This window comes from Meriones unguiculatus, chromosome 1 (assembly GCF_030254825.1).
Source record: "Meriones unguiculatus strain TT.TT164.6M chromosome 1, Bangor_MerUng_6.1, whole genome shotgun sequence".
Classification (NCBI taxonomy): domain Eukaryota; kingdom Metazoa; phylum Chordata; class Mammalia; order Rodentia; family Muridae; genus Meriones; species Meriones unguiculatus.
The window spans coordinates 92,781,969-92,809,483 of NC_083349.1; the positions used below are offsets into that span (position 1 = coordinate 92,781,969).

General features: G+C 45.7%; 1 protein-coding gene and 1 long non-coding RNA gene across 3 annotated transcripts in view; one reads left to right on the plus strand and one right to left on the minus strand.

Annotated features, from left to right (window-relative positions):
- Positions 1-27,515, minus strand: part of Prkce (protein kinase C epsilon) — a 482,657-nt gene that overhangs the window by 98,149 nt on the left and 356,993 nt on the right. For both annotated transcript variants that reach the window (XM_060363396.1, XM_060363401.1), the window contains exon 11: positions 418-572. In XM_060363396.1, coding sequence (XP_060219379.1) covers positions 418-572 — 155 coding nt within the window. The remainder of the gene's footprint in view (positions 1-417; positions 573-27,515) is intronic.
- LOC132648677 (uncharacterized) lies at positions 8,556-14,370 on the plus strand. The gene is made up of 3 exons (XR_009587088.1): positions 8,556-8,843; positions 12,948-13,203; positions 14,015-14,370. It is a non-coding gene; the product is annotated as an uncharacterized LOC132648677 (long non-coding RNA).

Genomic DNA, 27,515 nt, shown 5'->3' on the forward strand with positions numbered 1-27,515 from the left:
GGAGACAACTAAGCCAAACAAACTCAGGAAAGGGCAAGAGATCAGGAAGTGCAGGAAGTTCGGGGCACAAGAGGAAAAGTCAAGAGAATGCCCTGATGTTTGAGGAAGAGGGTGGAGGAGACTCAGAGGAGTGAAGGTGGCCTGAAGCTCACACAGAACCAAGCCTTAAATGTCACACTTGAGCATGAAATCAAAACAGGCACAAACAGTCGGTCAAATCTCCTGGGGCCTTTCAAATATTAACATTCATAATGATAAACAACCCCCTCCCCCTGTGTCCTCTGTATGCAAATTGAAACAAACAGCTAAGTTAAGGCCCGTTGCTGGGAGACCAGCTGGGCAAGGGCCAGCAGTAGTTCAAGTGTCTGGAGAAGTCATTGTGTCTGTTTCTAGCCAAGGGAAGGGAGAAGAGACTACCTGTAGATCACTCCATGCTGGTGGAGGAACATGAGAGCAGACGTGACCTCAGCAGCATAGAACCTGGAACGAGGCTCGTCGAATTTTCTGGACCGCTGAATCTGGAACATGAGGTCTCCACCGTTTACATATTCCATGACAAAGAAGAGGCGGTCCTGGAAGGAGATAAGAAAATGCTAGTTAAGCCCAAATCAATGCAGCTCCTAGCTAGGGCCACCTATTCTCGGGTGATCCTGACAGATCACCAGGACTCTAAGAAGGGCAAGGCAGGCCTTATGGCAGGCGAAGGCTGATGGGGTAGTCCAGAAGGGAGACGAGAGGAGGATGCACGTGAGGCAGCGTGTCAAGCGCTGTGTAATATCTTGTCTTTTGGGAGGCAGACATAGGTCACTCCGGACGGGCTTACCTAGTATCCGAGAAGCTCTTGATTAGATCCCAGCACCACATAAACTGGGGGTACAAGTCTGCAATCACAGCTTTGGGGAGTCGGTAGAGGCAGTAGGATCAGAAGTCTGAGGTCATTCTTTGCCACATAAGCTCAAGGCCATCTGGTCTACAAAAGACTCACTCTCTCTTACTCTCTCTCTTCTCTTTGTCCCCTCTCTCTCCTTCCCTCTCCCTCATTCTCTCTCTCTCTCTCACACATACATACCTCACTTCTATCATTTTTTTTTTTTGTGACACCAGCCTGAGATTGACAGAAAAGAGGACCGGGTTTTGATTTTGACCCTGCAGTGAAGTGTGGCCCTGGACAAGTCTCCCCTCTTTGGAAATACAAGGTATCATGAAATGTGGGGTAAACAAAATGACGAGTATCTCAAAGGAAACCTGGTCCTACCCATGAAAACTGGGAATGGTGCTTTCTGGATACCAAAGGATTTTGCAGGTGTGACTAGGCCAGTCATCCTGAGAAGTGAGGAGGGAGGCAGGGGACATTTTAAAAGAGACGAGGAGGAGCTAATCATGGAAGCATAGCCACACCAAAGGATGGAGAAGTCCCTGGGCCAGTGGTCCTCAACCTTCCTAATGCTGCAACTTTAATACATTTCCTCATGTTGTAGTGACCCCATGAATTTATTTTCATTGCTACTTGATAACTGTAATTTGTTACTGTTATAAATTGTACAAACATCGTATAAATCATATAACTATCTGATACGCAGAATATCTGATATGCAACCCCTGTGAAGTGGTTGTTTAACCTCTAACGGGGTTATGACCCACAAGTTAAGAACCACTGCCCTAAGTACTGGAAGAAGGGCAGAAGGAGGAGAGTCTCTGAGGGAAATGGCCTAGGGCCCTGACAACTTGATTTGGCCCAGTAACTAACACTAGATGTCCGTCCTCCAGGGATGCAACCTACATGTATGTTCTACTGTCTGAAGCTACCAAGCTTGTAGCAATTTGTTAGGACAGCAACGTTTTAACATGAAATAACCTCTACAGCATTTTATAAGAACCAACAGCAGTCAAGGATGTCATACCTGAATCCCAGGAGGCACACATCAGGTATGCACAAATGTTCCCCTTAGGGCAGTGGTCCTCAAACTTCCTGACGCTGCAACCTTTAATACAGTTCCTCGTGTAGTGGTGACCCCAATTGTAAGTTATTTTTGTTGCTACTGCATAACTGTCATTTTGCTACTGTTATGAACCGCAATGTAAATATTTTTGGAGATAGTGGTTTACCAAGGGGGTCACGACCCACAGTTTGAGAACTCCTGCTCTAGGGTTTTCTTCCCTCAGCACAGCCGTCACAGAGCCAAGCCACAGTCACCTGTCACCTTCCTAATCCGCATCTGTGTTAATTCAAGGGGAAAGAAGCCTGAATCCACTTTGCACAGCTGATCACTTCCTAAGCATCTCGTATGTGGGCTACTGTTCAGGACCTCAGGAGGAAGGTATACGCTGCGGTGTCCTGGTGTCCTGCAGCCAAGGATGGAGCTGGGAAATGGGAAGTGGGGAGAAAACCCACAGGGAGCTGAGCAAGGTGAAGAACCAGGTACTGTGTGGACTAGGGAGCCAGGAGGGAGTCTAGAAGGAGCTGGACCATCGGAGCAGAGTGAACGTGCTTAGGAGTGAGAGGACCAGAGAGAGAGCGAGGAGAGTGGAGGTCTGAGAGGCCAAAGACACAGAAGGTGTCTTGGCCCCCTCCACCAATACCTCTCTTCCTTTTTTTAAAAAAAAATTAGTAATTTATTTAATTTTATTTTATGTGTAAAGGTGTTGGATCCCTTGGAATTGATGGTACAAACAGTTGTGAGCTGCCATGTAGGTGCTGGGAACTGAACTGGCATCCTTTGGAAGAACAGACAGTGCTCCTAACCACTAAGCCATCTCTCCAGCCCCAATATCTCTCTTTCTTACCTCTCTCTATTCTCATGCCTTGTGTAGCCCAAGCTGACCTAGAATGTGCTATGTAGCCAAGAACAATCTTGAACTTTGATCCTCCTGCCCCCCCATCCTCAGTGCTGGCATTAGTGTGCTGCCATGTCCGTTGCATGCTAGGCTGGGGAGCAGTCTTCTGACTGAGCTAAAAGTCTCAGCCCCCGACATATTCTTAACACAGAAATGTGTTTTTAAAGAAGCTTCCTGGAGGACAATATTGTCTCCCAAGGCTGAGTAAAAACAAAACAAACAAACAAAAAAAAAAAAAACCAACAATAGCGCTTTATTCATGAAGCACATTTACTTCACTGTTAGCACCTCTTTGGAGGAAAGCCCATGCTAACCTCTACCACAGGCTGCCTTACTGTACTCACGGACAGATGGCTCAAGGTAGACCTTCTCTTCCAGTTCTCTCACACTTTAAGGCCTCCCTTGTTCCCCCACCCCCAGGCATCAATCTGTCCTCAGCTCACATTGCCTTGCTGACTGGTCATCTAAGCATTCCTTCCCACTCATATCCTCAAGACCAATAGTGCCCAGGCCAACTCCCACCCAAAGGCGTCAGCAACTCTAGGAGTGGGACCAAGACAGTCACTGGTGGAGCCCAAGGTCATCCTAATGTCCAGCCAAGGTGAAGAACGCTCATCCATCTAGTTCTGTTAAGATATTTTTACAACAGTAAAACTTAGGTGTTCTAACCTAGGTTTTTACTTTTTTTTCAAAGATTCCCTCTAAGATGTCATTTAAAGCTCCACTGAGATTTCACCTGACCCTACTCAGAACGGCTGTCATCAAGAAAGCAAACTGTAGAAGTACAAGATCTGCTGGCAAGGATGGGGGAAGGACGCATACACTGCTGGTGAGGATGCAAATTAGTGAAGCTCCATGGAAGTCGGCATGGAGGCTCCTCAGAGAACTGACGACGGACCACAGCAAGATCCAGCCAGAGCACTCCCAGGTGTGAAGGATTCTACACCAGTGCAGCAGAGAGAGAGTCTGTACGTCCATGCCTATTGTTGCCTTATTCATAACAGGTCTCAAACTAAGGAGTCTGAGCATGCTGGGTAGGCCACATCCCTAACCCTAAGTCATAGGTTAAAATGCCCAGCTCATTGGGCTCCATAAGGGTGAGCAAGGACTATCATCATTGGCGGTACGAATAGCTATGATGGCTACAGCTCTTCTTTCAGGCCTTTTCCCATCTTTCTTCCCTGCTTACATTCTCTTGTAACAAACACTGCTTCCCTTGGTCCTCAGGCTGGTTTCTTCCCTTGGGTCTATCTCCTTTCCTCTGTCTGTTTTCTTTTTTCTGTGTCTAGGACTCTGTCTCTCTGTAGACTTCTCCTCCCCACAACCATGAAGTGTTAAGCTCACAAAGCTGGACCCTGGGCCTTCCTTGGGATAGGAGTGTATTTTTGCATGCCCATCGCTTCCACAGCTCTGTGCATGGATAACTCTCATGGAGGACTCTTTACTAGACTTGTTCTGTAAGCTCTAGATCTACTTCTAGTTTCCACCCAGATACTTTTCAGGCATTCAAAGGTGACATGTCAAAACAGATCCCACGACCTTTCTCAGAAAACTGGTCCTCACATGGAGTTTCCTGTCTGGGGTCTGGTCTTCACTTTCAACCAGCTTTCAAGTGTGACCCGCAGCAGTCATCTTTAATCTCCCTCTCCCTCCTCCCTGATCGCTGTTGCTCCTGCTGTTATACATTTTCATCTCTCACATCTGTGCACTTCTCTGGGTCTCCACCATTGCTATGCCCACCTCTCTGACTCAAGCAGCTTTTATCTCTTGTCCAGATTTCTGCTTTGTTAGGAGCTTTTCTACATTTATTTCCATTTCCTGCCCTGATGCTGGTCGTTCTATAGGTGAAAGGACTCTGCTGAGATGGAAATCTGATTGTACTCATCCACCACCTTCCTCTTCTTAAACTGCTGCTATTAATTCTTATGTGTGTGTTATATGGAGTTATATATGTCCACGAGTGTGTGGGTATGTGTAAGCATGTGTGGAGGCCAGTGCAGGCTATCAAGCATCTTCCTCTATCATTCTCCATCTTATTGCCTAGGGATGGTCTCTCTGTGAACGGGACGCTTGTCCTTTTAGCTAGACTAGCTGGCCAAGGCATTTGCAGGAACTGGCCCTCTCTGCCAGCTAATACTTGAGTTACAGGCGCATGCAGACATGCCCAGATTTTTACATAGCTACTGGGGGTTCAAACTCAGGCTCTTACACTTGCACAGCAAGTGTTTTTTTCTTCACTGAGACATCCACCAAGCCCTCCTTAATTCTTTTAAAGGCTTAGGTAGAAAACACCTTTCCATACTGTAGGACTCATGATCTTCTGAGTCATTTGCCTTCCAGCTGTCCCTTACTCCTTCTGCCCTAGAACCTCAATTCGTGCTCTTGCTATTGCCTCCCCTTCCTTCTCTCCTATAACGAGTTCTACACATCTCCTTAGCTCAGAGGTTTCAATACAGCCATTTCTTTGAGGAAGCTGTTTCTAACTTTCTGACAAGGTACAATCTCTTGGTCTTGTGTATGTGCCCTGTTGCAGCATTCAGCTCAGGGGATGTTGTATGTGTGTGACTGACTATGATTTTCCCAGTATCTATATACTGGCTAGATTTATGTCAGCCTGACACAAGCTATTTCATTTTAGAAGAAGGAACATCAGTTAAGAAAATGCCTCCACCCGTGGTCTGTGGCACATTTTCTTTATTGATGATACTTGGGGACAGAGGCTCTGCTCCGGCTCACTCTGGGAGGTCTATCAACCTTGGGCTGGCAGTTCTGGGTGCTGTAAGAGAAGCAGCCTGAGAAATCCACGAGGAGCAAGCCAGGAAGCAGCACCCCTCCATGGCCTCCACTCTACTTCCTGTCTCCAGGTTCCTGCCTAGGGTTCTCGCCCTGGCTTCCCTCAGTGATGGGCCTATAATCTACAAGATCGTGCAAACCTTTTCCCCCTCAGGCGGCTTTTAGTCAAGATGTTTTATCACAGTGATAGAAACCCTAACTTCCGCAGTCTGTATGCTCCAGGAAACAGGGGCTGTGGGTAGTTCTGGCCTGGGCTTTATTATTATTTTTTTCTTTTGAAGGGAATTAGAGGCCCCAAAGAGATTTTTTTTAGTTCTTCTTAAAAATAAGTGCTACAGATCTGGGGATGTAGCTCTGTGGGTGGGGCACTTGCTTAGTATGTAGGACACCCTGAGTTCTATCCTCAGTGTTACACAAACAGCATTCAGAAGGCGGAGGCAGGAAGATCAAAGGTTCAGTGTAAGCCTAGTCTGCACAGTGAGCTGGATGCCAGCCTCGGCTACATAAGACCCTGTCTCAGAAATACTGCATAGGTGGAAAACCCAAAAGGGCTGGGGGCAGGGCTGTAAGAAACAGAACTATAGCCGGGTCTAATGCTGGTCTCACAAAGGTGAGTCAGCCCGCTACAGGCACCTCCTGCTTGCGGAATCTGGAAAGACCACTCCAGTCAGTGGTGCCTGTCTGCATCAACCATCTGCGCAGCGACAGAGCCTTCCACAGGCGTTCTGCTGTCCAGCGGAGAGATGTCCTCACTTTAAAGTGAGATGAACATCGCTTTGAGGGCCACACTCTTGCCAACCAACCCAGCCAACCTGAGCTTAAGACAGTGCACAGTAAGGTCTCGTGAGGATGCCTTCCTTCTACTGAGCTTCGTAAGGGGACCAAGTTTTGCTCCGTACTCTCTTCACCAACTAGGGCCAAGTCTAGCATGTAGTAGGTTCCTGGCACAACTATGGTGAGTGCTTGCATTCTTGACTGTTATGGATGTAAACATGTTTTTGTTTTGCTCCCAGGTGTAGCAGGATATGGGACTGATTCCGATTGTCCACAGTAGCAAATTATTTGCCTAGTAGAGGCTCTGAGAGCAGCCTCTTTACTAGCTGCAGATTGTTTAATTCTGAGGACTTTGGAAAGGGAATAAATGCCCAGGCCCAGAGAGAGAAGACTCCAAAGAAGAAGGCAGCTGGTGCTCCCCACTGCTGCTCCTGATTGCTGTTGATGCAGTTGGATGAGAAGTTGGAGATCTCCTGAAACAAAGATTGAACTTTCCCCAAGAAACTCGACAACCCTAACTGGCAAGAAGTAGCCTAAGAGAACTCTGCCCCCTGTCCCACTAACTTTCTTTCCCGCCTACCCAGTGCTGGGGTGTTGGAAGGGATCAGGGTGGAGATGGGAGAAAGAGGCATGAGAAACTAAAATAAAATAGTATAAAAAGTAACACCATCAATTGATTGTCCACTATATGCCACCATTGCTAGAAATTCCAAAGGAACCAGATGTTCCCATGTTATTTCCGAGCTGTTCTCACCTTAGTCCATTTTAAACTTTTCCTTTGAATCGCTTTCTTCCCCATGCAGGTCCTGTGCCCTCCACCAAAGCATAACTGCTGACCTTTCCTACACATTAGGGGTGCTTGAAAGCAAGATAAGCTTTCCCTTCCCCACCCTCTATTCAGTGTGGGTTGCAGCTGACCTCTGACACATTTGAGAAGGGTGTTTTGATGCAGAGGGAGAGAACCTCAAGTCATTCTGGGAACTGCTTAATTATATAAACTGAAATCAAAAGAAAGTTGGCAAAGCCAGCGGCTACTCATTAATCCCCTCTTGGCACTCTCAGAAAACAAAATCAAAAACCAACTTCCTGGTAAAGTAAGCAAATATGTTTTCTGAGGTAATCAAAGGTTTGAAAAGCCTATTCTGCCACCTCCTCCCTTAATCTCCCTTGACTGTCTAAAATGTTACGGTCTTGTGATAGCAAGTAAAAATAATAAAAATTGCAGAGATAATGTGTCATGGCCATTTAGGGGAAGAATGGGGGAAGAATGACCTGCCACTTGGAAGGGCCACGGCATAGTTTTGAAATCCCCACTAGCCTCCTTTTTGCGGCCCGCCCATCTTCTTGGCTATGAACAACCCCAGCCTGCAGCCCCGTTTACCCTTCAAGGTATTACTGATAAGACAGAGGCTTCCTCCCAGCAGCACCGTGTGTCCTGCCAGTTGGGTTTGTTTGGACACACATTCTCCACCATTTGTTAGATGTTTATATGTACAAAGATTCTATCTCTTTTTGATTTCACATAAAGGCACAGCAGACAACTAGACCTGGGACAGTCTGCCTTTGCTGCACCCACCATGACATAAATGAGTTCTCCAGTGTACCAAGGCAGTCATGGGCCCCCGTCTTATATGACTCACCCAGACAATGCTGGGGATACAGCTCACAGGCTTATACACGCTGGGCAAGTGGTCTACTATGGAGTGACACCCCGGCCCTTCACCCCATCTTCTGAGACAACTTCTCTGCACGTGTCCTTCATGTCCACACCATCTAAGCCAGTGGTTCTCAACCTGTGAGTTACAACCCCCTTGGAGATCAAATGACCCTTTCACAGGGGTCACCTAAGACCATCAGGGAAACACAGATATTTACAGTACAATTCGTAACAGTGGAAAAATTACAGTTATGAAGAAATAATTTTGTGGTTTGGGGGTCACCACAATACAAGGAACTGTATTAAAGGGTAGCAGCATTAAGAAGCTTAAGAACCACTGGTCTACGCCATGTACGCAGACGGTCTTTCTTGAGTTCTCAGCCTGCAGTTAGGTGTCTCGGGGAGCCAGAAGGTTACATAAGTTATGACTCTGGTATCCAGGAGCCTGGAATGCAACAGAAGAAACCACAGAGAGAAGTTCCAGACACTAGATGATTCTGTGTGTAACTCTCCAGCATCTGAGCAGGTTGTGAAAACTGGGAATCTGACCTGAATCTTCTTGGATTCTTCTCACTTAGGCCTTACCAGGGATCACTATGGGAAATAGTCACAGGACAGGTTGGTTTCCCTGTTCTCCAGAACACAAATGTCCTGATGGAATTGGCCATTGCTATGGGATCTGATTCAGATTCACCTGGTTTGGAAGAAAGACCAAACCTGTCCTGAACAGGGTGAGGCAGGAGAAGAAGGCCTGGAAAGGGAGAGCACAGCCCTGAGCATGGAGGTGAGTAGAAATGCGCACGTGGGAACAAAGCAGGTAGGATGACCCCACTAAACAATAAAAATCACACCACCCTCCAACATCCCCCAAACCTGCCGCCCACAAAACTGTATAAATCCTGACCAGGACACGGGTGGAGACGGGCTGCAGGTGGGGGTGAGGGAGGGTTCTCAAACACAAGTGTGGAACTTGGAATTCTAAAAAGCTTTTGAGTTGTGAAGTGACATAATTAAAGTTGACTTTGAGGAGAATCATCTTTGAAGCAGTATGATAGAAGAAGGCAGCTTAGGTTGTTCTACCGTTAGGCAAGGATGGTGATGCATAACCACAATCCTAGCATCCTAGCACTGGGAGGTGGAGGCAGGAGGATCAGGGGTTCAAGTCAGCCTTGGCTACATTGTGAGTTTAAGCAAATCTGAGCCACATGCAATTCTGTCTCAAAAAAAAAAAAAAAAAAAGAATTAATCTGTCTCTTTCCCATGTTATATCAACATTGAAGAGGGGTGTGTGTGTGTGTGTGTGTGTGTGTGTGTGTGTGTGTGTTTGTGTGTGTGTGTTTGAGCACAAGCACCCTCTCTCTGTCAAATCTTAAGTATCTAATACAGCATTTGTAAATACCACACAGAAAAACTCTAGGAAGTAATCATCTTACATCGCTGAAAGTAACTCCTAATTCTGTCTCCCTTGGTCCCTAGTAACCATCGTCTTTCTCCCCACTTTCACCAGTCTGAATAATTTGAATTTATCATGTAAGTGGTGTCATTTAGTATTTTCTTCTATACTTGCCTTATTAGACTTATCATAACATCCCCCAATTTCATCCATGTTTTTCTAAATAGAGACTTCTTTAAGAACAAATAGTACTTCCCTGTCCATAGACAAGACTGCAAAGAGAGTGGAACCAAGCCTACTTCTGGTAAAGAGGAGATCCTTTTAAAATTATCGCTGTTACAACTTCCACACAGCCAGAACTGCCTAAATGGCAAACACTCACACTACAGACTATTGGTTGAGAAGGTACAGGCATGACAGATGTAATAATTGCTTAAAACTCTGATTATTTAACTTAAACGGTGTAGCTCAAGTTCAAGTTCAAAGAGACCTAGAGTTGGGCCAAACTGACTCACCTAGTAAAACTCAAATAAACATTTCCTCCTTTGCCTAGCACCACATTTAGCCCCACAACCAACCTCAAATCACTGTCTCCTGCCCTCCCATGCTCCCGGCTGGATGTGGAAGGTGGACAGAGAAGGTTGCAGAGGACTCTTCCCAATCACAGGGACCATCAACACCCATAGACACAGCCCTCTCCGAGGCTACGATGGTCCACATGAACCAGGCCCAACTACAAACACCTCAGCAGTGCTGGGCACCAGAGGGATGCCTTCCAGGAGCAAGGCCACCTCCATGGTCAGGCGGTAAGGGAGTGTCCTTGTCCCCGGCTTCCTCTTTGGAAGACAGAAAGAGGTTAGACAGAAACCCTTCCATCCGCGAAGGACAGTGTGGTGCTGCTTCACGGAAGCTCTTTCCTTTCCTCCATTGTTTGATTAGCATCATGCCCCAGCTGAGCTGCCTCCTCCCAGCATCCTGGCTTCTTCCTGGTTCCACCCCACTGGAGGCCTTCTCCATTAATTGGCACTCACAAAGCATGGCATCTGGCCGACGTCCTCTGTCTCCAGCTACCCACTCGGACTCCAGGAAAGCACTGAGTCTTCCACACGCTCGCCCAGTCACGTCCCCAATGGGGAGATCTGGTCATCTTTTAAAAGTGTGACGCTCTGCAGTACAACTGGATCCCTAGATATGGACTACCCATGCTACGCAAGACACACACAAACTCTTTCTTTGATGTCACCAAGAAACAGTTTAAGCAGAAAGGGAGAAAAGGGGAGTTGCTGCACTGGAGCCTTCCAGGGCCAGTCATCAACTGTTTGAGGCCAAGGTGAAGCAATTACAGGATGCTCTTTAAAAGTCTTTTGAAACATATGAAGAAAAGGGTTGTTCTAACTTCATTTCCTCAGCTCAGTCAAGTTCTACCGATGGGCTTGCCTTTTACCAACACTCTGCCTGTGAGCTTTGACTACCTCCCAAAAATCCTACATCCAACTCATCCATTCACATATGCTTTCCTATGTTCCAACAGTACATCCAAGTGGCCAGAGCTGGCACTCATGGCACCCCTTCTTAGAAATCCCTATCTGTAGAGCCTCTGTAGGCTATGTAGTGAAATTCTGCAATACTTAATGAGTAACTCCAGCCTCCAGCTCAGTGACATGGGAGATGGTCCCCACACAGAACTAGAGCTGGTCAGGAGGCTGATACTATAACCCCAGAAACTCAAGATATATCTTATCCCCTCGTTCAACAGAAGACGTAAAACTCAGAGAAGGCATGCTGGAGTCCTGGGTTCCAGGAGGCTCACAAGCTGCATGCCACTGTCAATACAGCTGCAGCTTTGGGGCTGGGTCCTTATTGCTATTGCCTGTTGTTTCTGCTTTCTCTATCTTAATCCTCTGTCCCACAGCTAGCCTGCTTACTTCTATCTACAATGAAATCCTGCTAGCTAACACAGAGGATTAGAGGAGTCTGTATCTACGTTAAAATCAGCTCAGAGAAAGGCAACCAAACCAAACACAAACAACACTTGCTAGTTCCTGCTACAGAACTACTGACCAGTCACTTGCATAGTGTGCTCTCAGCAGCCTTAGAATGTGCAAGCTCTTGGGCACACTTTTTTTCCCTCTATAAAGGCTACACTTTTAAGATTACCATATGTTAATTATATGCAATAGGTTTGATTATGACATCTTCATATACACACATAATGTATTTTGATCACATCCACATCCCTCTACCCTCCCCCAGTCCCACTGATCCTCTTTGCTCTTCCCAACTAGTTTCCTTTCGTACTGTTATTAAGGTTGTTTACCAGAGCGTGGATGAGGGATTATTTACAGGAATACGGGCTTACCAGCGGGTACTCCACTAGAAAAAAAAATGTCTCTTGTCCTTACCAAGCATGAACTGCCCACAAATCCTCAGCGATGGGCTTGGCATTAGGAGCCACTCCCTATTCCATGATTGGAAGCTGATGGGACCAGTCTTGTATAGGTGATCAGAGCCGCTCAGAGTTCAAGAGTGCAATGGCCAGATTATGTCCACAACATTCCACAATTCTCCCCTCTTCCTCTCCCTCTTAGAAAGGAAATATTTCTGCCCCATCTTCCACAATGTTCCCTGAGTCTTGCAAGGGATGTCCTATTTAGAGAGGAATTTTCAATAGCTTGCATTGTTTTTACAGACAGGCAAGGTTGGAAATCTGACTGCAATGAAGTCTATCAATCTTTCCCTTCAGTCGTGGAAAGGAACAATAACCTACTTAGATGGCTGTAGTTGTGTTAATCACAACAGAAAGAGGAGGAAAGCAACCCTCCTCGTGCTTCCCTGGCTTGGTGTGACAGTCAGGGCTGATTGTACATATTAGGAACAATGACACAGCCATTACCTGCTCATCTTAAAAACCACACACGCTCTCTCTCTCTCTCAAATGTTTCCTGACTTACAATGCCATAGGGCTGATAACTCTTCATTCTCACAGGGTGCATTCACATTTGGTCATTGTAACCACACAAACCCTTTCCATTCCTGATCTGCCACAGAACATTCTGGCATCACCAGTTTGGCCTTTTTTGAGTATTTTCAGAAGAGTCTGAGTGGAAGCAGGTCACAGACATGAATACAGACTACTCCTGCTGTCCCTGTTGGATTCTGAAGGTCAGAGCAGTGGCCAGTGTGGTATCCATTCTGGGTGCCATGTTTGACACTGACAGACTTAAGTTCATACAGAGGAAGGCAAATGGGAGGGTGAAGAGAGGCCATGGCTTACAAGGAACAACAGGGCACGGCAAGCTTCAGCGAGTTCTGTCTGAGAGGCTGAGCATCTGAACTGAATAAACACACGGACCATCAGATAAAAGGGTCTACTGAGGGGAACTCTCTTAAATCATTGGAAAGACTTCATGCTGCAAGGAGATTCTGTCTGTGTTACCGAGCCATGCTGAGACCAATGAGCAGAACAGAAAGTAATCAAGGCCTCTTTTGTTACAGCAGACCAAAGTCTTTATACAGTGCCAACAGTTTGTCAACGTTGAGTCCCGCCGCTTTGTTCTACACTGAGTTCCTTCCAACGTGAAGGGCGCTTACCTCAGCCGGATAATCATCCATCAGGGCTGTTCACAGAGATACCCTCTGTTTGCGGAGAGGCTGAACTAGATGACTTGGCTGAGTGTCAGAAGGCCTCAGGAGCATACAGGTTACCAGACCAGACCTTTCTGTCAGAGTCCACCAGAGTATGCATGCTCAGGTAGGTCCCTGTGAATAATAATGGCTAGTAACCAGTTGACTGATCAGGGGCCAGGACACTCTCTAACATCAGGGCTTGGCAATCCTAGTTCGTCCTATTCTGTGTTCTCCTCTGATGATTTCACATGTTAGTGAAATCAACTAGAAGATAAATCATTGGACAGTGGTATGCACTGTTCTTCTAAGCTGGCACAGTGACAGACAGGCACCGTCCTCCAAGGTACAGGTTCTACAGTAAGGGCTGTCTCCTAGAGCCACCAGGGCTGTATTGCCTGAACCTGGCTGTGTCCCTATAGCCATCCCAGTAGAAGAAAAAGTACTTTAAAGAGACGCCTATGTCATCAGACAATGAAACAATGAACCCTATATTGTTAAAATTGCCCCATGCTGGTAAATGGTGAATTCCACACAATTCCGACTACTTATAAGAACACCATACAAGACAAACCAGAGGCGGGACCACAACTCCCCAGGGCTGCCAGTGCACATCTGTTGCCCTCTATATAAATCTAAATCCCACGTCAGAACTCCTGAACACAGAGCTGGGGGTCGTGGACCCTTTATCTGTTCCTCTTGCCATCGGGGCCACACCAAATAACAATCTGGCTCTGTTTTTTTTTTTTTTTTTAATGTGTCTCTTTAACTGTTCTACTGGGGACTGGAGGCTGAACAGCACTGCCAGAGCCCAGGCTTTGACCGCAAAGCTCTGGTAACATCGTTAATACCATGCTGGGCTCACTCACACTATCTCAGGGTGCCTTCATAAAGCACTTGTTGTGTAACTGATGCCATTGTGTATTGTGTTTCTACAGCTGTAAGGACACAGAAATCAAATCAAAGGCCTGCGGTTCTTCCCAAGGCATGATAGCTGTGGTTTGACGTTAACCTGGGTCTCATCTCCAGCCTGCTTTTTAGTGCTCTAGACAATGTTGCTGGATTCATTTGCTTGGCTGCCTCAAACCAAAGAAACCACTTCATGAAAGCAAGAGAGTAAACCTGACATCTCCAATCTGCTCGGTTCCCTTTCATGTGGTGTCTGCTTGAATAGAGCTGAAATTAAAGTGTGCTAATGTGAGAAATTGCCAGCTTGGACCTAATACATGATGTGCACATACAACTCAATCCTGTGGATTCTGAACACTTTGTGACAGTGTTTTAGAACTCAATGGCAAGGCTGTTGGCTGTGTGTGTGCAGAAGAACATTTCCGTAACATTCTACTGGTATTCTCAGGCAGAGCATCAACTGGGGCTTTTCAGCAATGAAGTACTCTGATCTCTGCATGCCCACTCAGATTTGCTCTGAGCACTGAGCAGTGCCGTAAGAGAACGCTGTAAATATTTGATGTAATAGCACAGAACTTCTGCAGAGAGTTGCAGAGCCATTCTTGTGTTAGTGGAAGGAGGTGCTGGATTCCTGAATGTGTTTATTTAAAATATACGAGAATGGACTCCAGTCAGCACCATGTGTCTGCACTAAGCAGGCATGGGTACATGCAGAGACAGAACAAAAACAGCCTGTGTTTAATTTGTGCACAGGCCTTTTGTTCATAGCTCTCGGGAGAGGGGTGATGGAGATGGAACAGGTGAGTTTCAGGAAAGGGTTGAAGCTTTGGTGTGGACTCCAGGCTGACAACTCAGATAGGAGGCTGGTCTCTCCCAATGCACAAATCCATTCTCTAGTACCACGAGTTTAGGCATGGAAACCTAAGCTGAGCAGCCTATAGCCTGACTGTAGTCATACCTGCTGGCAGCCTTCTCTACACCAGAGTTCACCATTTTTTTTCCCTGACAGCTTTTCCCTGCCCTCATCTCTACACTCTGTGGTGTAGAGGTCCAAATCCCCTTCCAGCTGCAGACTGCTGGGTTCAAGGCATGCTTTGCTACATTCTGACTTGCATGAACTCGGCAGACTCAGTACTGATTTCCCCACCCATGAAACGGAGATTCAACTAGATGCTGAAAGAGAATTTTCAAATAGGTTATCTTTATGGTAGGTGCCTGGCTCATTAAAAACAGAACAGGAAAATATGAGCTCTGAACTCTCACTCCCAATCTGTCATTCTGTAGCTGTGTGGAGCTTGGGCATACACAAAGTTCAAGTCAATTAGCTTGTACTTAATGGAGGGCTTTCAAAAAGTCTACTTGCAAGAATGAGAGGCCCCAGGGTAATAAGAGGTCTACACTAAAGATGGCATCTTATTAGTTGTTAGGAAAGGTGTGAGAGGGGAAGATGGGGTTGACAAGGACAATGAAGCTAAAATTATTAGGGTCTCGCTAGTCCATCTGAAGCAAAGCAACAAGACACAGACATTCCTGCATTTCATGTGGTCTGCCAACAAAGGGGAGACCCCTTGTTTGGAAACAAGCCTTCTTTGACTCTTTTTTCTTTCTATCTTTGAAATTCTAACCCAAGGAAAATGGGGAAACAGTTAATAAGCAAAGGTTAACATCTACCTTTAAGATCTACATTGTAACATTTTACCTCAAGATACAGAGTTGTTGCTTGATATGCCTAAGGCCAGGAAGCTAAGCAAGCAGATCAGCCAGAACTATGTGTTTCAGAGCCTTAGCCCTTTCCCTCACACCAGGAAGCACCCTCAACGCCATTCAACAAAACTATCAATAAAGGTCACATTTAAATATCCAAAATTAACGTGTGTGGGCCCAAGGGTAGGGAGTATGTGTATAGGGCTCAATTTTAAGTTATTTTACTCCACTCACATTGTTTTTATAGCTGGAGCATGGATGTCAAGAGAAATCTAAATTTTATGACAGATGCTAGATAAAACGAAGTGTTTCAAAAACAGTAAAAATTGATTTTTAAGAGGCCATCAAGCATACAAATATGTTTTGTGTTTTAAATTATAAGCACCACTGTTGGTGTCTGTTTTTGTTTGATTTCAATATTTTTCCACAAAGCACATACTAAACATAAAACAAAATAACAACAAAAACCCAACACCCTTCTTGTAGACATACAGCATAAAGGCATGGCCATCCCGATCTAGCCAGGGTTTCTGGTCAAGCTTCAGAGACGACTTCTGGCAACAGTGAAAGGGCTTCGGCAACAGTAGGTCATGGGCAGTGAAGAGAATCCATGTTGCAAGCAGGTGAATGAAAAGGGAGAAAAGGCTGCCAAGTCAACGACACTCCCCCAAGGAGACATCCCGCAAGGTCTCCTTCTCCACAGTCACTGAGAGCAAAACCCAACTGATCAGCCACGGTGCTTTCCAAACTTCAGCACACAGACAACTCCAATGGGAACCTTCCGGAACCAGATTCTGGAAACTGCATCCAAATCCCCAGTCTGTATGTCTAGACTGAACGCTAAAATCCTGCCTCTCTAACCAGCTCCCTGACACTGCGATGTTCTCAAGTAGGGCTCACACTTTAAAAGTTGTGGCTTGGTATCACCACCCCCAGTCTGATAGTAAACTAAACTGCAATCCGGGAAGAAGCAGGTGTGGAGGAGGGACATGGGGAAGGGGGACGAATTAGAACAGAGAATAACGACAGAGATCTAGGAAGGCCCAAGTGAACTTCATTACTTTGTATGTTAACCTAAGATTTCAACTTAAAAAATTCCCTCTGATCTCTCAGAACTCCTGAGTGGAGCTGATAGCCCAGCCCCATCACAACTACCAATTGCTATTGGTGCTTCTGAAGGGCCCAGGAGGTACCCCAAGCCCTCCTTTCCACAAGCTTCGGAACACTTTCCTTCTCCTCTTGGTTATGTCAGTTTCAAACAAAAGCAGCCCTGAGGCAAGTTTCCTTTTTCTCAATCTATGGAGATACCGTAACTACCCATCTGATTATTACACCCACTCTGTGCCCACCAAACCTTATGCCATACCTTATATCCTGATATCAGTCATGGTCATTTAATCTGGTGGTGGTTTTTTGCCTTTCTGTTTTCCAAATGGGTTTTCTCAGTTTTTTATATGTAATAACCAACCTACAAACTATTACCAATTCGAGTTACCAACTTATGTGTTTACCGTCTCTTTACTCAGCTGATGCTGAGTTACCAATGCAAGTGAACACCATTTCCTAGACACCCAGTGCAGTAACGTATCAAGTTCTTGACTCTGAGAGCCCTTCCTGTGTCCTTCTGAAGCCTTTACCAGCAGAATGGACACACTCACAGTGTAAATGACTGATTCCTCAATGGGTTCACCCAGACAAATGGCTTCTCTTCATTCTTGATTTGGACTAAGTTTTCTACTCTTGCATGACCTTTCTTTTTTAAAAAAGAAAGAAAAAAAAAATCCTAAAGGCTGCGCCTAACTGCCCTGGTAAGTTTTACTGTCAACGTGATACTTGGGGGTAGGGAACCTCAGTAGAGGAATTGCCGCTATTAGGCTGGCCCATGGGCATATCTGTAGGGCAGTTTCTTGATTGCTGATGTAGAAGGGCCTAGCCCACTGTGGGTGGTACCATCCCTAGGCAGCTGGGCTTGGGCTGAAAGAGAGCAAGGCTCCATGGACTCTGCTCTAATCCCTCCCTCCATGTTTCCCCTGCTTTGAGTTCCTGCCTTGGCTTCCCTGAGTGATGGGCTGTGACCTATATGCTAAAATAAACCCTTCTCTTCTCAAATTCCCTCCAGTCAGTGTGTTTGATCATAGCAGCACATAGCAGCGTGCTACCTACCCATGAACAGTATTAAGGGGGAGGCGAGCCACTGAAGCTTTTCTAGTTGTCTGCTGCGGCTTTCTTTAGTTGAGGGCAGGACTGTTGAGCAGTGTGGAAACTCTCCTTTCTACTATGGAATTGTGTAAGAAGTGTTTTTGTTTGTTTGTTTGTTTGTTTTCAATCCTCACCTAGGAGCATTCAGTGTGAGGAGACTGAGCAAGCACATGAGAAGCTGGCTTGTTTCCAAGGTGCATGCGATTTTGACTGTTCCCTTTACCTTGAATTGCATGGTTTGTCTGCCATGTCAGGAAGACAGCTACGTCATTATCAGGTTAACTGGCTTATTAGAGAAGAGCAACTCCTCTACCTTGGACCTCCAAGATCTGCTTTAAACTAACTGGAAGTTTTGACTATGGCTTGTGAATACCAGACTTTAGCAGGCATTGTGGAGCGTCTGCTAGATGCCAGCAGAATGCCTCCACAATGATGCCCATTCCCCATCTTTTTCTCAGAGCATGAGGACACAGCTATCCTTCACATCCCCTAGGTCAGCTGGGCCCACACACAAATACCCAGAAGAGGGAGAAAAGACAAGACTTCCAGCAGCGAAGCCCAGGCCAGCACACAGACCTCATGGCCTTGGGCTCAGTCTCCTCAGCCTGGCAGGGAGAACTCTCAGATGCCATTCAGGCTGCTTCTCTCAGCTTTAAACTGATGCTTTGAGCACCACTCTGCCCTCATTACTCCAACCAAACAGTTGTGATGAACTCATAGTGCGCATCAGTTGTCTGACATTTATTCAAGTACAGTGTGATGATATACCCCTGCTATTCTTTCAGGAATGGTGGCCGAACCTAGGACTTCAAACTCATCCTATGTACCCCCATCCCCAATACAGTAGTATTAAAGACCAAGTGGAAATTTATCTTCTGAAAAAAATATATTGCTTTGACAATTGAAAACTAAGCCAAATGCATACATTTTTAAATAATTTAAGAGCCAACATTCTTCAGCACGTCAGTAACATCCACCTATTTTACAAGTAAGGTAATTAAACATTACTCATCTTTTTTTTTTTTAAATCATGGTAGGTTCCTCAGACTGTCCAGCTGACAGCAATTTATAGTAGTTCTGACTCTTGACCATGTAGAGAAGCAGTGCATGTATGTATTCCACAGAACCAAAATCAACCACTGGCAGCTGTCTTTTCTCATGGCTCTCTGTTCGAATGAGATAAAATACTGCCAGGTTGGTCAAAATAGCAAAAGCACTGACCAAAACAAAAATCTCACAAGTGCTTCCCTCTAAGTCAGAGACAGACCTCGCCACAGAACTAACTCTTCCACCCATCAATGAAGGCTGGGATGTGGTTCCCACGGACTCAGAACTCAAAGGTCAGCCAGTGACAACAGTTGCCTGCAGCTTACCAGCACAGAGAGAAACTTCTGCCCTGCTGTGGTCATCCAAATGGGGAATTTATGAGAGGCACAGTCGGATGAGTCCATAAACTTTACCCTGCGTCCTTGACATAACTTATTCTCACAGTTCATTTGAACAAAATGTAACGGGTAATATAAGGTCCCCGACGACTGTATGTCTAGAGTTCTTAACTGAAGTCCATGGTCGCCAGGCTTCTTCCCCCGGCAAGTTCAAAGCCAGCAGGAAGCTCTTAGCCACTTCTACCCTTCCTTAACTATTCCCATTCATAAATTTGAGGAGAAAGAAAGGAAGGGAAAGAAGGTGAAGGGCAAATATGTGGCATAAGACAGATGGCATAGCTGGTCCCTAGTCCTCCGTTACTTGAGGTGGCTGTAGCTACACTAGCATTCTCATGGGTGTGTTGGCGAAGAGCAACAGACCCAGCAAGAACAGGGAGAGGAAGTCTGCAAATGCTTCCTCTGGACCTGATGTTATAGAAGCCATCTCCTCATTCCACAGCCCTGAAGGCCCTCCCCTCTTCTACGTCCCCCCTCTAGGTCAGAGCCTGCTACCCCATTCTCCCCAGGGAAAGGCCAAAGTCTGAATGAGGGCTGGGCCATCATCGCCTAGCCCTTTGGAATGCTGCACAACAGCAGAATCGGGAGAAAGCACTGGACCTTTGCAGACAGCTAGGCAAGGAGGAAGCCAACGGTCTTAAAGCACACTCAAGGCCACCGCTCGAACGGTATAAGGCAAGAGCAAGTAAGCTTTCCAGATAGTGGGGCCAGCGAAAGCATCAATCACTTGGTATGCCCCAGTTTCTAAACTTGGGAGAATATTTTCCTGAAACCAGCAATAGGACTCAAAATGTCTACAATCATCTGTGGATTGGAAATACAATATGGTTATTTTATGCTAACTTTCCTGTTTAAAAATGGTTTAATTTCTTCCTTCTTGCGTGCTGGCTTTCACAAATATCTCTGGTCCTTTAAGGGGCAGAGAAATAGCTCAGGCGTAAAGAGCACTTGTTTCTCTTTTGGAGGACCTGAGTTCAGTTCCCAGCATCTACATTTTACATGGGGAAGCTTACTGCTGCCTGCAACCCCAGCTCCAGGGAATCTGATGCTCTCTTCTGGCCTCCAAAGACAACACACACACACACACACACACACACAAACACACAATTATATATATATATATATACACACACACAAACACATACATACATACATATATATAATTATATACATGTAAACAAATAGAACAGTCTCAGAGAGCAGAGGCATTATTTTATTTGTCTTGCTCACTGACCAAAGGGGAAGGGCAGGTATGGTGGAACACACTTTTAATCCCAGCATCCCAAAGTTAGAGACAGGTAGATCTCTGTGAGGTCCTGGCCAGCCAGGCTACACATTGAGAACCTTGTCTCAAAAGCACTCCACGAAACAAGATCTTGACCTTGCAGATAAAGACCCAACAGAAGCATCTCATTCTGGAGTAGGAAAATGAAAGGAATTCTGCTGATGTCTGACAAGCCATTGCCCCCACACTTAATAGCACACGTGCCCTGTACTGCGAGCTCCCCACACGCAAGCTGCCTTCTCCCGTTCTGATGGAGAGAATTAGGACGTCTGTCACCAGCTTGGTGGTGTTCATCTTCCAAAACAAGAGCTTAAGGGGACAAGAGAGGTGGCCATGCTGTTAGAGGAGTCTCAGAGAGTGATCGCATTAGTGATACCTGCTTCTCCTTGTTGGGAAATAAGGAATTTCCAAAGAATGTGAGAAAACATGACAGGCCTACACCACCGTTTGGCACTGCGATTCTTGGAGGACTTGCGTAGCTACCCACTTCTATCTGACCCTAGGACACTAGACAGACAGCATTCTTTCAAGGTGCAGGGTTCAAACAGCCATCGCTCCCATTTTTCTTTCTTAATAGACACCTTTAAAAATTAGCCAGGGAGAGGAGATGTGTGATATTTTGGATAGAATCGAGGCTCCTGCATGCCAGGCAAGCCATTCCAGCAACTCTACAGACCCAGCTCACTGGCTATCTCTTAGCTCCACATCATTCAGGATCTATGTTACTACTCTCCTTCATTTAAAAAAAAAACCTGTTTAAATAAGAACAGTTTGAAGAATTATGACCATAAAACATTTAATCCCAGCTCCGAAGCTGGGTAGAATTTAGATAGAAAATTTGGAAAGATCAAGAATGTCTAAGGGTCACATAAATTCAAGCAATGGTCTTGCAGGTTTACAAGATACGTTGCCACTTTTTCCCTTCATATTTTGGTTGAAAATGAAGTGTAGAGCTAACGGTCTCAGGAGTATCAGCAATGGCCCTAGCCCTTCTCCCCATGTCCACAGGTAATGGCAATGCCCACAGCCCAAGCCATGAGACAGATACATGTGAAGATGAAGCAGAATATCAAACCAAACTAAGGAACTCACAGGAAGAGCCTGCATTTGTGGATTACAACAATAACAAAGAGGGCGGAGGGGCCGAAGACATGGTCCAGTGGTTAACAGCACTTGCAGCTACTGTAGAGGATGTGTGTTCGTGTCCCAGAACCCACAAGGAGAATCACAATCATCTGTAACAACTCTGCTTCCAGGGGATCCCACACCCTCTTCTGACCTCTGAAGACACCAGAGGAACAGGCCGTACACAGACATACATGCAGGCAAAATAAACACATAACGGAAAATAAACAAATCTCTTCAGAAGGTACATGAGGGCTGGTTCAGCGGTTAACTGCTCTTCCTGAAGACCTGAGTTCGATTCCCAGCACCCACATCCCGTGGCTTACAACTGTAATCCCATCTCCAGAGAGACCTCCTACCTCTGACTTCTGTGGGCACACATGCACGTAACTAAAATAATAAAAAGAAGTCATAAAAAGCTACATGAAGTAGGGAAGGTGTTGGGATGCTCCTGGAGGGGGCACTGGCAGTGCAGATGATCAAGACACATTGTTTACATGTATGACATTATTAAACAACAAGTAAAAGCTATTCTATTGACATTGTAAACACAGCACTGCCTTCTAACATCATTTATGTCACCAGTTTTAGGCCAATCTGACATTTTCTAGTCTCCACTGTTTGAACTGTAGTCAAAACCACTGCGTAAGCACCTATAGAAAAATGTCTCCTTCTTTCTTCTATCTAATCTAGAAAAGCGACAGCATTAGGCCAGATCTTGCTTCAGGTGTAGACTGCTGATGTTGATCTGAATCCCTTGGGCTAGCTTTAAACCATTGTTTGCTAGGGCTGCTCTTCCACTATCACCAAATACCACAATTAAAGAAAGCATCCGTACAAAGAAATCTGATTAATTCGTGGCTACCAGTGAGTAGAGAGGAATGCATCACTAAGGGAAACTCATGTGAGTGCATTTAGGCAGCTTCAGCTGTCAGAGGAATGAGAGAGACTGCATTTCTCAGTGGCACTTAGTGATTCTCATAGACAATACAACGTCATTAGCCAGTGGAGAATCTGAGGACTCTGCCTGGGACAGTTATTCACAGAGGAAGGGAGATTCTGTGAAGTCGTTAAAAATGTATGTCCTGCCCTCCTCCTGGATTCCCTAATGAGTCCTAGTGTGAGTTTGATAGAAAAATGTTGCTCCTGTTTAGACAGAACAGGAATCCCTGATAGAGAGAACGGAGTGGAGCCTCCGTCTGACCAAACACTTGACGAATCCTTTCCTGTCCATTTTCGAGTTGACCACAGTGGCTGCACCCTCTGTCCTGGGGGCATGCTGGGCGTCTATTTAAAATAGAAGAGGACAAACAAACAAACTTGGCCTGTTTCGCCGGGCCTCAGATAGCTCTTTCCAATGAGGAGCTATTTCCTCCACCAGGTGGGGTTTAGAGAGAAGCCTCAGAGACTGAAGTCTGCTCAGGAGCCCAGAAATTGTTTCAGTTGTCTGCATTTCAGAGGTAAAACAGACAATATCAAGTAGGAACAAACACTGGCAAGCTTCTCTGGGTTTAGTTTTCGAAAGAGACAGCCCTCCTACTGGAGGGCTATTTCTTCCTGTCTGAATTTAGAATTTTGTACCTGAAGGAAAGTATCTGCCAGTATTGGAAATCAGAAGCTCTAGAATGTCTCCCTTGAGAATGGCGCAGGTTTGCTCACTTTGCTAAGTTAAACCGTTTTAGGTCTCCTCTGCCTGGCCCTGGAGGAGTTACTCACGAGCACTTGCCTTTCCAATTACTCTCGCCATCTAGTGGCTGAAATGGCTAACTGCAAGATACTTGGTAATGTCCATAGAAAAATGTTCACGTTCTCCACTGGGCAATCTTAATGTGATTGCTAAGAATCTATCTAGTAAAATGGAAAAACTGCTTGAATATCTATGTGTTTTTGTTTAAGTGCACAACATAGGAATCAATAAACTACTTTTATCCTTCAATTTTAATGAAAAGGACACAGGAAATTAAAAGAACAATAGTTGGGGGTGGAAGGGGACGGCGAGCTACAGCTAAGGAAAAGATTGCAGTGGGTCTCAAAGAATCCCAGCACCATCCTGTCCTGTTTTCCCCTTTACCACTCAGTCTCCAGTTTGCATCCAGTGTCTAACTCCCAGGCACAGCTGTAGAAACCCAGTGGGACACTCGTGACACACGACCTCTCGTGGTTTGCTGAGGAGAACCTTTGCAGGAAGAGGCTTGACTGGATGTGCCAGGAAGTGCCCACAGGGAGACCACAGCATGCTCCCTGGCTCTCACGCCCTGCCTTCCATCTTGTCTCCAGCAGGAGCCATGTGTAGCTTTTCAACCCCAGCACTCAACAGCACTTGACTCTTAAGCAGGACAGCAAGGAATATCTAACTGACGACTGAATGACGGAAAGGTGTTGATGGGGTACTTAGGAAAGCCAGCACTGTGCTGAGCTCCAGGAACCTGAATGCCAGTCCTGATTTTCCCCACCAGCCAGAAGGAAGAATCCAAAACTCCACTTTATGAATCCTGATGGGTGCCAAGGAGGCATTCCCCATTATAATTTCAGTTACTGAAGATCTCCTTAGCACTTTTTTTCAGTCATGCTGGGAATCAAACCCAGGCCCTCAGGCATACTGAACAAATGCTGTACCACTGAGCCGTTCCCCATCTCCAAGTTAATCCCCCTAGATCAAACCCAGGACCTTGCCACACTAACCACATGCCCCACTACTGAGCTACACGCCAGCCCTTCTGCAGGCACCATTTTAAGGAATGATTCAATTTCCGTAAACTGACTGAAAGCACATTTCTAAGACACTGGGCTAACCACAATAACATTGACCATGGAGGAATCGGAGACAATAAAACAAACTAAATTTTAAAATTAAAAAAAAAAAAGGAGAGGAAATCATTACAGAAACCAACCAACCAGCCTTCAGCCTGATTGCAAGACTGACAGGGCTATTTGTATTTTCTTGGGTCCCTGGGATGAACAGCAAGGAAAGAGTAGTGAGGATGATGGAGGGCGGTATGATGGGCACAAGGAGTTCTTCTGGCTCTGAATCGTCTGCCACAGTGGCCATCAGGGACATGGCAAGCAAAGCCTTCTTTGTTTGCCTAACACAAGTGAATACCATTGCTCTTCCCTGGCTTTGCCCATCTCCCTCAAAATGTCACTCAGTTTCTGTGAGTGTGTGGTCACCTGGGGCATGGAAATGCTGAGACCCACTCCAGGCTCATCTACAACAGGTATCGTGAAAGGTTTGTTGGGCACCAGCAATGCTGCAGTGTGGCAGGCTCTTGGGCTGTCTGGGTAATGCTCATGAAGGGCCAGACAGGTGACTTCCCAAGTCACAGGACAAGGCTGTAGGGGAACTGGGGGACGGAGGATACAGTTCTGTAATAAAAGATTGTTCTCCAGAGAAAATATATATTGGACCAAATGCACCTTCTTTCAAATTATGAGTCAAAGAAATGCTCCCATATTCCTTAATAAAATATGGAATATGCTGTTTGGTGGCAGCACATACATTTAATCCCAGCACACAGGAGGAAGAAGCAGGTGGATCTCATGCCATCTCAAAGCCTGCCTTGTCTGCATAGCAAGTTCCAAACCATTAAGGGCTGCAAGACTCAAACCAAAACCAACCAACCAAACAAACAAAACCCAGAGTAACTAACACTCAATTTATTCACTTTGAATGTTTCCTTCCTTTATATGGTAATATTGCAAACATCTAACCTTGAACAGAAAACAAGAAAGAAATATCACACAGCCATCAGAAACACTTTTGCCTGTGCTCTGAATGTTCAACAACTCTGACAATTTTACTTCAGAGTAATAATTCAGATGCTGCCTTAAGAAGGAAAACACAAGCGGCAGCAGGCGGCCCTGACCAAGCGCAGGTGTTTGAGAATGCCAAAAGGGGTCACTGGGGGAAATAGCCAAGGATGAATGGCCTCTCAGATTTGCTTGGAAAGTGAGCAGAATTGCTTATCTTTGCAAAGTCTCCGTGAACGCCGATCTCCTTGAATCCCGATGACCTTAAAGATGTCATTTTCTCAAACAGACCTTGGGATACTCTGTGCTGCATTGGCTGGTCGGGTTGCTACTGGCTCCTTAAATGAGGTACATGATGAGACTCATCCTGAATGACCAAAGTACTCAGGGCTGAGGCCTCTGTTGAGGCAAAACATTCTTCTGGCCAAAAGAAGACCGAGAGAATAACACTTTTATTTGCACCTATCATTTTAAGTGCTTGCTGGGTTAGTCAGTGTGACCCAACCCACGGAATTAGAGACACTTAGAAAACCAGCTGAATTCAGTTGCTGTGGTGAACAGTCTCTATGAACATCTTTACTAGATTTTTTCATTTGTAGTAATTCTCACTTCCCCCTTCCCTACTACCTCTTGTCTCCCAGTTGGATTTCTGGGATGTAAAATTCCTATTTTCCACCGTTTTGGGCTGAAGTTTGGTTTGAGCAAACAAATATGTAGCATCCTAAACACTGACTTGGATTTTCTAGAAACATTTCATTCTACCCTTACCCATAGAGTACCTGGATCCTCTCCTAGGTGTCTATGGGCTGGATAGATGTTGGGGCCACTGAGCGCCTCTTGTCTGATCTGCCATGGCTACTACATCCTGGACATTTGTGTCCTCTTTAAAGAGCTGCCAGAAGCTGCCAGTACAGGCCCTCCTGTCAGCCTTGTCTGCATCCTGTGATTCCCTGAGGTGCCGTCCACAGTTCAAGTAAGAAACATAAACTGAGGCAGAACAAAAAGCCAGATCACTGGCTCATCCAGCAAAGGCTTTAAAGGGGGTCTCCGTTTCCTTATTCCAAGTCTTGCTCTGTTTTGCAGTGCTCTATAGCAATAATTTTAAACTACAATGAAAGGAGCTTAGAATTTCAGGGGAACCTGGTGGGGAGGTCACTCTGTGCTCCCAAGATAGCTGTAACAATGTTTCCCATTTTGTCTGGCCCCCAAATGAAGTGGATTTGGGGAAAGGAAGTAATGTCACTGTGATTTCTGTGCCTTGGTCCTTACAAGCAATATGTTAAAGAGACAACACACAGGACAGGGTAGATGGCCCACAGCTAGGAGTGAGCAAGAGAGCACTTGTTTTGTTAGAAGACAGGAAGGAGCTCAGTTCCTGCCACCCAGGCTCTGGAGGTCTGCTGTTCTCTTCTGGTTTCTATGAGCTCTAATGTGAACATGCACACACAAACACAGACTCACACACAAACACATGTAAATAAATAATAAATCTTAGAAATGAAGAGATAATAAAAATACCTCTTCTTAAGGGGTCAGGAAACAGAGACTCAGTGGTGGGGCCAGCTAAGACCCTGAACCGGGTGACATGATTCCAAAGTCCAAGCTCTGAATCCCCTGTCTCTACTGCATCCCTCTCTTTCCCCCCCACCAAGGTCCTCTCTCCCTGCTTTTCTCACTCCCTTTCTCTTTTCTCCCTCCACAATATTCTCACTCCTCTTCATCATCCTTTTCCTCTCTGTTTTCAAGACAGAAACTCACTCTGTAGTGTAGAATGGCACAGAACTCATAACAACCCTCCTGCCTCAGGCTCCCAAGTACTGGGATTAAAGGTGGGCGACACCAGGCCTGGCTGGAAGAAGGCTCTCAATGAATAGGTTCAGGAAGGGGGAGAAAAAGACCTAAAACTAGAAACACTTAAACTCAGAAACTGCTGCCAGTTTTTGTCTTAGCACAATACCTTTTGAGAAAGGAAGGAGGAAAGGGCTTGGGGCAGGGACCACATAAACCCTGCAGATGACATATGGGAAG